This window comes from Panthera uncia, assembly GCF_023721935.1.
Source record: "Panthera uncia isolate 11264 chromosome A3 unlocalized genomic scaffold, Puncia_PCG_1.0 HiC_scaffold_12, whole genome shotgun sequence".
In the NCBI taxonomy this organism is placed as follows: Eukaryota; Metazoa; Chordata; class Mammalia; order Carnivora; family Felidae; genus Panthera; species Panthera uncia.
The window spans coordinates 17,405,569-17,418,914 of NW_026057579.1; the positions used below are offsets into that span (position 1 = coordinate 17,405,569).

A 13,346-nucleotide genomic window follows, 5' to 3' on the forward strand; every position below is an offset into this window, starting at 1 on the left:
TAGTACTTTCAAAAGTAAACAGAAAAGATTTATAAAAATGTCTTTCACTGAATGTATTTACCAGTCATATTTTAAAGAGCATGAGGACTTGACATATCAAATCATTAAAATAAGCTTTTGCTAATTAATTCATTTATTCAAACACTAAGTGCACGCTGCAGTATGTAAGTTTACAAGGCAATGGATATTTGGGGCTCTTGGGTGGCTTAGTCAATTAAGGGTCTCACTCTAGACTTTGGCTCAGGTCATGATCTCATGGTTCGTGAGTTTGAGCCCTGTGTCAGGCTCTGTGCTTGGGATATTCTCTCTCTCTCTCTCTCTCTCTCTCTCTCTCTCTCTCTCTCTCTCTCCCCCCACCCCACCTGTGCCTCCCCTGCATGCGTGTGCACTCACTCTCAAAATAAACAAACATTAAAACAACAACAACAACAACAAAGCAATGGATATTTAAAAGTCAACAAATCACAATCCCCTCCTTGAAGAGTACAGAATATAGTAGTGGTGGTGGACATTAAAAAAAAAAAAAAAAAAAAAAAAGTAAACCTAAATAAACTTTATTTTAAAAATAAGTATGTATTTTTATAATGAAAGCTCAAAGACACACAAAAGGAGATAGAGTTCAATAAACTCTCATTCTCACTATCCTGATTCAATAATTACCAGGATTCTGCTACATTTGTTTCATTTACTCTCCCTTTTTTCTGATGTATTTTACTTTTTTTTTTAGTAATCTCTACACCCAACGTGGGGCTTGAACTCACAACCAAGACAGAGGTGCACGCTCCTTTGACCGAGCCAGCCAGGCGCCCCAATGCTGATGTATTTTCAAGCCAATCCTAGACATGTCATCTTGCTTCTATATACTTGGGTATGTATTTCTAAAAAATGGACATCCTTCTTACATAGTACCGTTATTATCCTAAGATTTAAACAATGAACAATGACTCCTTGATATCTAACACCCAGTCTATAACTGAATTTTTCCAAGTGTCTCAAAAGTATCCTTTAATACTATGGTCATTTGATTGTTATCTAAAATACATATAAACATATTAAAATGGGATCAAGTATTTCTAGAAAGCTTCAGACAAGTGCCAAAAATTCTGCCAGCATTGTAGCATACTGCAAAATATAAATTAGTTTGAAACACCCTCCTAGAAGGTGAGAAAGGGTTAACAAATCATTAGATTGTTAATTGTGAGATCAAGGTATATAGGCTTCATCTCTCCTACTACTTTCCTTATATAATTAGTTTTAGATCTTCGTTTCCTCAAAAACAAAAAAAGCAGATCTGTGTAAATAAATATTAAAATGTTCAAAAGTTTTAGATTTCATACCTGATGAGCTCGACAAATCAAATCTAAATCATGACGATTCAGAAATTTACTGACTACATCAGCTCCAAAAGTGAAGGAAACACCACGATCATTTTCTCCCCAGCCTTGCACATCCTTATCTGGGTCAGACCACAGCAAATCACAGAGCAAACCTTTAAAGAATAAAAACACAACAATGAAAAAAATAAAGTTTATAAAGTATATCTGTATCACGTTTCTTCTCATGCCCTCTTACCCTCTAATAAAGAGTAACAATCACTTGCTTCCTAGTACCCCAGACTATTGAATTTAGCCACTCTTTGCTAGCCCACCCATATAATTTTGCCTGGCTGAAAGCAGCACTTCCCAACTCTTCCCACATACAAGAAATATGTGCATGGCACACTCTAAGCACACAATATATGGAAAAGGCTGTTCCTTCTATACATAGTTACTCCATATGAACAAGCAATTGACCCAGCAGCATTTCCTGAATAGAGAGGCTACTTACACTATTTCTGGGGGCCAATCTATTAAATTAATCCATTTTATTTATCCCTAAGCCAGTAACACACTAAAGCTTTTAAAAAAATCTTTATATTTGGTAGGGGTAGTATCCCCACTTAATGCTTTTCTCCAGGATTAACTTGGTTACTTTCACATATATATTTCTGAATCAGTTAGTATAATTCTATGAACCCAACTGAGATTTCACTGGAATTGTATCTGATCTAATGATCAATTTGAGGGAAGAAAACATTTTCTATAAAAGCCTGGAGGATTTAAATGAAATATGGATGAACAAAATGAGAACGGATCCTTGGCTTCAGTGTCAGGCATAAGAAGTCAGAGCTAAAAATATTTGAGTATCTTCATCATACTCATAGTAGTATAAATCTTAGGAGGGACTCAAACCACCTTGGGAATTGTCAAGTGAGAAGACCAGTAAATGAACTCTGAGGAAGCAAACATTTAATACACAGGCAGAGAAAGGGGAATGAGCAAAAAGTACTGAGAAGGAATAGTCAAAACAAAAGGAAGAGATTAGAACAGTAGAGATCTCCTGAAAGGGGTAAGAATTATCTAGAAGTAGGAAATGGTTAAGATTCAAGTACAATGAACAAGTAGAGCAGGATAAAAACCAAAAAATGCCTACCTTTTTATAGACTCTTCGGATCTTAAGAGTAGGAAATGTACTTAGTAACCATCTAGTCCAACCCTACTTGATGAATAAACAACTCCCCTTTACAAAATTACCAATATGGAAAAAGACAGTCTCTTCAACAAACAGTGTTCGGAAAACTGGAAAACAGTATGCAGAAGAATGAAACTGGACCACTTTCTTTTACCATACACAAAAATAAATTCAAAATGGATGAAAGACCTAAATGTGAGACAGGAAACCACCAAAATCCTAGAGAACACAGGCAAGCAACCTCTCTGACCTCAGCTGCAGCAACTTCTTACTAAACACGTCACCAGAGGCAAAGGAAACAAAAGCAAAAATGAACCACTGGACTTCATCAACATAAAAAGCACAGCAAATAAACAATCAACGAAACTAAAAGGCAACCTTCAGAATGGGAGAAGATACATGAAAATGACATATCAGATAAAGGGCCAGTATCCAAAACCTATAAAGAACTTATCAAACACCAAAACAACAATCCAGTTAAGAAATGGGCAGAAGACATGAATCAACATTTTTCCAAAGACATACAGATGGCTGACACATGAAAAGATGTTCAACATCACTTATCATCAGGGAAATACAAATTAAAACCACAATGAGACACCACCTCACACCTGTCAGAATGGCTAACATTAACAATACTGGAAACAACAGGTGTTGGCGAAGATGTGGAGAAAGAGGATCTCTTTTGCACTGCTGGTGGGAATGCAAACTGGTGGAGCCACTCTGGAAAACAGTATGAAGGTTCCTCAGAAAGTCAGCAATAGAACTACCCTAAGGTCCAGCAGTTGCACTACGATTTACCCAAAGGACACAAAAATACAGATTCGAAAGGATACATGCATCCCAGTGTTTAAAGCAGCATTATCAATAATAGCCAAAGTATGGAAAGAGCCCAAATATCCATCAATTGATGAATGGATAAAGATGTGTTGTGTATACACATACACACACACACACACACACACACACACACACGAATATTACTCAACCACAGAAAAACCCAGAACCTTGCCATTTGCAATGACATGGATTGAGTTTGAGTATACATGCTAAGTGAAGTAAGTCAGAGAAAGACAAATACCATATGATTCCACTCATATGTGGAATTCAGAGACAAGTGGATAGGTGATGGGCTAGATGGGTGATGGGTATTAAGGAGGGCACTTGCTGTGATGAGCACTGGATGCTGTATGTAAGTGATGAATCACTGAATTCTAATTCTGAAACCAATACTGTACTGTAACTGGAATTTAAATAAAAATTTGAGAAGAAAAAAATTACCAATAAACAATCCTCTCATCAGTAAGCTAAAACATCTTTTTTGATTTACATGACAGACTTAATATATCAAGATTTTCTAGACCCCTGTGGCACTCTAGGCAATCCTATTCAAGTTGTTGAGAACTGATGAATACAACATACAAAGGGTGGGTCTGATTACACAAATGATGGGACAACGAATCCAGTAACATAAATTCATTAAAAAAAAAAAAGTCTGGTAGAAACCGAGAGAAAGGACAGTTTTGCTTATGTTAATGCTTTTAATGGTAAGACAGTGTGATATCATAAAAATACATTTAGTTTTTGTTCCTATTCCTGGCATACAGCTCCTAAAACCTTTGGAATTTCCTGAGTGACAGAGGTATCTTTTTATTTTTTAATGTTTAGTTATTTTTGAGAGAGAGAGAGACCACAGGCATGCATGCGTGGAGAAGAGGCAGAGAGAGGGAGACAGAATGTGAAGTAGGCTCTGAGTTGTCAGCGCACAGCCTGAAGCAGGACTTGAACTCACAAGCCATGAGATCGTGACCTGAGCCAAAGTCGGATGCTTAACCAACAGAGCCACCCAGACGACCAGACAGGAGTATCTTTTATTATTCATAAGGAGCCCCTTTCCATCACACCTGAGTGTATGCTAATGAAGTGATCCAGATCCCCTAAAGCACTTCACAATGAGGCAAGTCAACAGCAAGACTAAACATATGATTAGACGACTGGAACTTTCAGCTGTCCCCTCTCTCTGGAGAGGTGGGCTGGAAACTGAGCTCTATAAAAACTCTTGAACAACTGGACTTGGGAAGCTTACAGTTGTTGAACACACTGATGACAAAGGGTGTGGAAGTTGTTCCCCAACTGATATCTCCTAGTTCCTGAGTTGTATCCCTTTATGATAAACTGATAAATACAAGTAAAGCATCTGAGGAAGTGGTTGTGGGAATCCCAGAATTGTGGTTGGGCAGTAGTGTGGGGGCAGTCTTGTGAAATGAAGCCCTTAAGCTGTGGAGTCATGGCTAACTTCAGGAATTAGTGTAATTAAATGTTAGACACGTAAGTGTTGGAGAATGGGTTGTGATGTGGAAAAACCATAAACACTGTGTCAGAAAATGCCACCAACAAAGGTATTGATGTTTTAAGCAAACGGTGAACAGAAAAGGAGAATTTTACTGCATTCAATTCACAGGTTATCACAGCATTTTATTTTTTTGTTAAAAAAATTTTTTTAATGTTTATTTATTTTTGAGTGAGAGGGAGGGAGAGAGACAGGGTGTGAGTGGGGAGAGTGGCAGAGACAGGGGGAGACACAGAATCTGAGGCAGGTTCCAGGCTCTGAGCTGTCAGCACAGAGCCCGACATGGAGCTCAAAGTCACAAACTGCAAGATCATGACCCGAGCTGAAGTCGGACACTTAACCGAGTGAGGCACCCAGGTGCCCCATCATAGCATTTTAAGAATATAAATGCCATGATTAGTACACATCTTAGTACATACACTGGCACTCAACTATGAATAATTACCACTAAAAGCCAACAGAAAAGTTAGGCCACTGTGTCCAGAATTTATTTATAAAATTACACGAGGCTCATTTGTTAATCAACAGAGCAATGTATCCTCAAGTGGAACTTAATTTGCTTTTGTTTTGACTTGCTTCACTTACCTAAGAGTTATTCTGAACATCTGAGCAGTTAACTTTCATTATTCTTTCACAAATTTTTCACAAACTCACCATGTATCTCTACAGCTTTCTGAGCTCTACAAATGTGAAATATAGAAGATGCAAAAAAAATACCAGAAAACTAAATGGTAATTTTAAAAAGGCAACTGTATCCTCAGCTAAGAAAAATTATTATTTTTTAAAGATTTTATTTAAGCAATCTCTACGCCCAAAGTGGGGTTCAAACTCACAACCCAAGATCAAGCGTCACATACTCCATGGACTGAGCCAGCTAGGCACCCCAAGAAAAACTATTTTACTTAAAAAACTTTTGGGGCGCTTGGGTGGCTCAGTCGGTTAAGCGTCCGACTTCGGCTCAGGTCATGATCTCACGGTCTGTGAGTTCCAGCCCCGTGTCAGACTCTGTGCTGACAGCCCAGAGCCTGGAGCCTGTTTCAGATTCTGTGTCTCCCTCTCTCTCTGCCCCTCCCCTGTTTACACTCTGTCTCTCTCTGTCTCAAAAATAAATAAACGTTTAAAAAAAAAAAAAAATTAAAAAACTTTTGGGGCACCTGGGTGGCTCAGTCAGTTTAAGCTTCTGACTTTGGCTCAGATCAGGATCTCACAGTTTGTGACTTCGAGCTCCACGTCAAGCTCTGTGCTGACAGCCCTGAACCTGGAGCCTACATTGGATTCTGTGTCTCCCTCTCTCTCTGCCCCTCCCCAGCTTGTGTTGTTTCTTTCAAAAAATAAATAAACATTAAAAAATTTTTTAAAACTTTTGATTAATTTTTTAAAAATCCTTAAAAAAACTTTATTTTTTTAACAAAAATAAATGTTTATTCATTCTTGAGAGAGGGAACAAGACTGGGGGAGGAGCAGAGAGAGAGGGAGACAGAGGATCTGAAATGGGCTCTGCGCTGACAGCAGGGTGCATGATGTGGAGCTTGAACTCACGAACCGTGAGATCATGACCTAAGCAGAAGTCAGACACTCAACGAGTGAGCTATTCAGGCATGCCCCCCGAGGCCAATTTATTTATTTATTTTTTAACTAGGCTCCACTCCTAACATTGGACTTGAACTCATGACTCTAACATCAAGAGTCGCATGCCCTAACAACTGAACCAGCTAGACACCTCTGTTTGACTACTTTTTAACAAGTCCTTGAAGGACATAATCAATGTTGATATGAATGAAGGAATTTAGAATGACAGGAAGATAAAGGGAATCAGTTAACAAGATCTTCTGTGATAAATAAGTTTGAAAGAACCATACTACAGTTAAATATGAAACTTAAAAGTATTGCACCTTGGGAAGTAAAAGTAGTGGGAAATAAAATATATTACTGCAAGTAATCTGTAGTTAGCTTACTATTGAAAAAGCTCTATTATTTATTACATAAACCAATCTTCAACTAAATATATAGTTAAGTTCAAATATGTCAATATTTTACATAAAACAATTAAACTTCTCTATATACTCAACCTGTATCAGGGACATCAGTGGGTCTCATAATTCTCCGAATCTGCTCCATAGACTGCAGGTCTGGTGACAGTCCTATAAATAAAAGATGGTCAGAGTAATGACATGTAAACAATTTTCACTTAAATAAAGCAACATTTAATCAAAGTAGAGTCACTATCTGAAATTAAAAATATGTAATGTGTTCCTTCTAATGTTATCTTCAATATACAGAGTTAGAAATCTTACCATTCTTCTTTCTTTCCAACCATTTTCTGCCTTTCTCCAGGAATATACCCAATTCCAATCCTTCCGACCACTTTTGTCACTTCTCACCACCTAATCTTAAAGATGTTTACTTCCAAGTTTAAGTGCCTCACTGTCCTGTAAGACCTTCCTACATCTCTCTGCAACATGCTCATTATCTTCGTAAAGTGTAATTGTTGATCACAAGGATAAGAAAAAGCACATGAAAACACTTCACAATCTTCAGTACATAAACTATTATTTCTCTTTTATGGATAATCCAAGTACCAACACATAACTTCTTAATTTCTACTTTTAAGTATATTAATGTGCAAGAACTACAATTTCCTAAATGTTTAGGATCTACTATAAAATACTTCAATTAATATAGTAACATGTTCTATCAGAGAATAAATCATGTTTTTAATGTTTATTTATTTTGAGAGAGAGAGAGGGAGCCCATGTGTTCCCACATGTTGGGGAGGGACAGAGAGAGAGAGAATTCCAAGCAAGCTTCACACTGTCGTCATGGAGCCTGATGCAGGGCTCAAACTCACAGACCATGAGATCATTACCTGAGCCGAAATCAAGAATCAGGATGCTTAACTGACTGAGCCACCCAGGTGCTCCAAGAATAAATCGCTTTTTACCTCAGGCCTAGACAAGTACATCTATCTTTTCAGCATTTTTCACTTTAATTCTTCCTGCATATTAATAAATAATAATTATAAATAATATTTATATAACTATATAAAACACTAATTTTCTTACAGTATTTTTACTATATTATTTCCATGTACAAAAACCCAATATGGTTATTAAACCATTCAACAAACTACTTTGCTCAGTATTCAAATCTCTATAATCTGATACTCATTATTCCCTATGTGCTTGACATTCTAGTTAGGCTAGTGCTCACACATTCCTTTAACTAGACAAATAAAAAAGACCATCTCAAATTCTTTACACCTCTTCAAAGTCTACTCCATCCTTCTAACTCAGGCTTCCATAAACATGTGTCCAACAATTCTCTCCCTTTCCAGACTGCATAAAAACTATTGCTTCTACAAGTGCTTTGACATAATTAAATCCTTTTCATTAGTCAGTATCTGTTTTGAAATATACTTTATCTTAACTTTTTGGAAACATGTATTTTATCAATAGGTTTTTAATTTCTTAAGACAGCCAGATAATATACAATCTATATATTTTCATGGCACCTATTCCTGCTTACTTTAAAAGTTATACAGAATAACTTATTCTATCAAAAATTATCTTTAGGATGAAAATGGACATATTACATACAGCCTAGAACTCTTGATATGTGGGACTAATAAACCCAATTTCATTTGGATTCTAATGAAAGGTATTTAATATTGGCAGGAAAGTAATCATGATCTTCTCATTTTGACTGACAGTAGTGGTATCTTTCTATCAAAACTGAAGCAAAGGGAATACGTTATTTCAAATAAAACTCTGGTTATCCTCCTCACATGTGAAATTCTTTAAAGATAAGTACTCAACTAAACATTCATTTTGTATAAAGCTTCATAAATTTCTAGTTATTAAAAGAGATTTTAGCCATGTTCAGAACAGTTTCAATAATTTGACCTTTTACACAAGCACAGCTATATTTTTCCACAGTGTGCATCCTAGTTACTGTAGGTCTTTTCCAAACAATGGAATGACAGTGAGAAAAACCCATAAAGCAAATTTACTAGTCTACCTCCATGACAACAGAAGATCTTCTCATCCACAATGGCAGCTATAGGCAGACAGTTAAAACAATCGGTGAAGGTCTTCCACAATTTAATATTAAACCTTCGTTTGCCTATAAAAAGAACAAGCAAATAGAAGAAATAAATCTAAAACTGTTTTCATTTGTTATCTCATAGCCACAGGATTATAATTTCAACTTTATTCTTTATACTGCACTTTGTTTTTTCTGTAATGAGTGCTTCTTGTATATTTTTAAAAAGGTAATAAATTTAATGAACATTCAACACCTTCCATAAAGTTAAAAAAACTTGAAAGATTGTGCTAGGTATTTTACGGAACACATATATCAAATCCTTTTGTCTCTTAAGATCACTATAATATAGTCACTTTGAAATAGTCTAAGAGACTACTAGTTTATCTGTTCCATTCAATGTGTACATTAGTTGAATACCTAGCCAAATAAGTAAGCAAAAGTGAAAGGGGTATCTCTGGAGATTGTCCATTTTAACTCTAATGCATTGAGTAACACAGCATAAATTTACTGCCAAGAAAGGACAATTTCCAAATGCTTCCATGGTATTCACTTTTGAGTGAATTACAACTTGGCACTATATAAAGTATAAATAGAGACACAAAGGCTATAATTTTCCTATAGTCTAGCATAAAGAGCTACGACAAGAGAAATCTCAAGTGTATGTTCACCTTTTTAGAGTTACTTGATCTTCCTGAATTTGGCAAGAAGTTGCAACAACTAACGCTGGGGAGCGATGAAAGACACAGCACTAATTTCCTATGCTTTTATGCCATAACCTGCCTCTCTGTGAAAAAGTATAACTCAAAACAGTTTTTACAAGCTGCTCTCATGTACATTAGCTCAACTGATGTCATTTCTATAAACCTTGAGGATACTCAAGCCCATATTTTATTCTTTAAAAACACACCTCTATTCCTCATATAGCTTTAGAAAAGTGGTTATAGTTAGATGCACTACAATCTGCTTCCTGTCTACTGGTCTGATTTGAACAGTTGAAACCATACATTACACCTTAGAAGTAAAAATGCCACGTAAAATCAGATGTAGAATCATTCCTAGTAGAATGCAGCTCCACGAGACTAGAGATGATCTGTCTTGTGCGCTGCTGCATTCCTAGTGTGTAGAGTAGTGCCTGGTATACACACTTCCTCTTGTCAAATTATACAAACCAAGAAGATAGGAGTTTGAATAGGAGTCTACCATATTTAAGGAAGGAAAAAAACAAAAATAGATTCCAATGGAGAATTCACCACCAAAAAACAATAAATTCAATTTGAAAATCGTTATATTTGGTTCTGAATTGTAATTAACCAAACATGTGTTCTTTTCCATACTCTAACAAAAGCAAAAGACCAATTCAAATGTAGTAATTTAGTAATTACACTTGGAAACATTACTACAAAACAGGAAATCAGTGATTTCTTACCGAAGAAAAAGAGTACAGTAAAATATACCTGAGTAGTTGCTATCCTCATCTCTCTTGTTTTATAGGCACAAATTAAAATTCCAATAATAAACTTAAACTTTGAAAAAATTCCATAGAACTTCTCAATATTTTTCCTTCTTTATCTCAAAGTTTATTTATTTTGAGGAAGAGAGAGAGGGAGAAAGAGAGCACTGCACGTGTGCCGGGGAGGGACAGAATCCCAAGTGGGTTCTGCACTAACAGCATGGATGTGGGGCTCAAATTCCCGAAAGGTGAGATCATGACCTGAGCAGACACTGAGTTGGCAGCTTAACCAACTGAGCCACCCAGGAGCCCTACAACTTGTGAATATTTCTTGTGACACAGGGCCAATGAAAATTTCCATCTTATCCCAAGAATGCTGAGAGCTAAAATCTTAATAGATACTAGAAAAACAGAGTCTATTATCTATAGTGACCTCTGTTTCACGTGGATATTTTGCCAAATGAACTGATTAATTACAAGAGGCCCTTTCAGCTGAGTAAGGTGCAGTCAACCTGAAATACCATGATCTTAAGAGATCCCAAAGAACTAGTTTAATTGGTAATATGTTTCCTGGTTTCAGGCTTTTCTTCCATGAAAGATTATTCTTGGTCCTATGCCTGATAAATTATATTAAAAAAAAATGAATCAAAAGAAATCTTTTGAACTGGAAAATTATATTAGGGAATATTAGGGAATTTTCCCATTAATAAAAGATAAATTTTTATTTTTACTTACATTCATCATAGAATCCATAAATGCGATTGATGCTAGCACACTCATGGTTTCCTCTTAAGAGAAAGAAGTTCTCTGGATATTTTATTTTATAAGCCAATAGCAAACAAATGGTTTCCAAAGACTGCTTTCCTCTATCCACATAATCTCCTAAGAAAAGATAGTTGGCTTCTGGTGGGAAACCTCCATATTCAAATAATCGCAGTAAATCTGTATACTGTCCATGAATATCTCCTGAAAATAGAAAAAGACAATTTTAGAGCATTTGGTTACTGTGGGAAGCAGCTTCAAATGATTCCCAATGTTTACACCCGTATGTAATCCTCTCCCCTTGAATGTGGGCTGGAGCTGGTGACTCGCTTCTAACAAACAGGAGACAGAAAAAGTGGGATGGGCTGTCACTTCTGAAATTAGGTTACAAAAGATCACGAGTTCCAATCTGCTTGTACTCTCTTGCCATCTCTCATTCTTGATGCTGAAGCCAGCTGCCTTATGGAGAAGCACACATGGCAAAGAACTGAAGGAGGCCTCTGGCCAAACACTTATTAGGAACTGAGCTCTCAGTCCATCGGCCCTTAAGGAACTGAATCCTTTCATCATTGAGCCTTGAGATGAATGTAGTCCCAGATCACACCTAGATCACAACCTTGTGAGAGACCCAAAACCAGAGGATCCAGCTAAGCTGTGCCTGGATTCCTGACTCATAGAAACAGTGCGGTGATAAATTCATGCTGTTTTAAGCCATAAAGTTTTGGAGTAATCTGTTATATAACAGATAACTACTACAGTTGCTCTTATTATCTGGTAGTTTAACATTACTTTGTTATACCCAAGAGTGAGACAGCCAGAATTTAGAAATATTTAGTATAACTAATTTCTATTACCCTCCAATTATTTCTGTATCAAAGCATTTTAAAGAGTATCTTGCAGAGAATTGGAATCATTTTAAAATGTTACAAGTAACTACATTTGCTTCATTTAAATTCATAGAAGAGACTGATCATTTCCACAAAATTCTTCTTTTTCAGATTTTATTTTTAAGTCCTCTCTACACCCAACTTGGGACTCGAACTCACAACTCTGAGATTAAGAGTTGCATGCTCTACCAACTGAGCCAGCCAGGCTCTACTCCACAAAATATCATATTACCTCTTACTTAAAGGTGATATTCTAAGCAAATTAATTTATTCAACAAACATTTACTTAGCTAATATCTTTTACTTGCTAGATACTGTACCAAGAAGCACCAAGCACACGACTTAATAAACACAAGAAAGAGGAGAAAAAGTAAAGAACACACTAAGCATCTGCAGATTACAAGGTATGAATGTGGACCACTAAGAAACATGCAGGACAGTGAAAATTTTTACATATAAAAATAGTCCTTGACTGAGCAAAAGATGATGATTAAGTCCATCATCAAAGTCCATGTAAAGCTATGTCATACACACAAACAGCCACTACCAGTTATCAAACCAAAAGCCAATGATAATTATACCACTTCCCACTGTTACATGAACTATAAAAAACGCTTTTTGTACAACAATTTTTCTGGCTAAAACAATGTGATCACTCAACCTAAGGTTGTAAATTTTTGTTTTTGGCCAGAAGCCACCATGGATATTGCCATATTGCCACCCAAACTTTAGTTTGTTTGTAACTGGTACACCAAAATGCCCATTTCTCTACATCCCTGACAACAGTGGATTATCAGTTTTTGACTTTTTTTCCGACATGTCTAGAGTTTAGGATTTGTTTTTAAATTGCATTTCACTGATTACTAGTGAGGCTGAGGATCTTACATTTATTGACCCTTTGAATTTCTTCTAAAATCTGCCTTAAAAAAAAGATCTTTCTATTGTATTGTCTGTCTTGTTTCTAAGAACTAAAAACTGTGAATAGCAATCTTGTTATCTGATGTATATTAAAAATATTGTCTGTAACTTACTATTTTATGAAAGTTTTAATTTTTATATTTTATGTTATCAAACCTATCCATCTCTCTTATACAAAAATTTTTAAATGTTTTCTCTAGATCACCTTCAATTTAATTAGGGGAGGAAAACTGGTATTCAAAATAGACTGTTTCCAACTTTACCCGATTACATACCACAAATTTTCAGCGGTGCTTCCAATTCCAAAAGAATAGGCTGGCTGAGAAAGATCTCCCGAGACTTAATACATAAGCCTCGAACTTCTGCTTCAGTCATCTGCACAATCTTTCCTGGACGACATCCTCGTACTGTTAGACAATGAATA

General features: G+C 36.1%; 1 protein-coding gene across 2 annotated transcripts in view; it reads right to left on the minus strand.

Annotated features, from left to right (window-relative positions):
* PPP1CB (protein phosphatase 1 catalytic subunit beta) overlaps positions 1–13,346 on the minus strand; it is a 41,323-nt gene that overhangs the window by 4,985 nt on the left and 22,992 nt on the right. For both annotated transcript variants that reach the window (XM_049651914.1, XM_049651915.1), the window contains 5 exons: positions 13,198–13,329; positions 11,091–11,321; positions 8,879–8,983; positions 6,931–7,002; positions 1,338–1,489 (listed from right to left, as the gene is read on the minus strand). In XM_049651914.1, the coding sequence (XP_049507871.1) occupies positions 1,338–1,489; positions 6,931–7,002; positions 8,879–8,983; positions 11,091–11,321; positions 13,198–13,329 (692 nt within the window). The remainder of the gene's footprint in view (positions 1–1,337; positions 1,490–6,930; positions 7,003–8,878; positions 8,984–11,090; positions 11,322–13,197; positions 13,330–13,346) is intronic.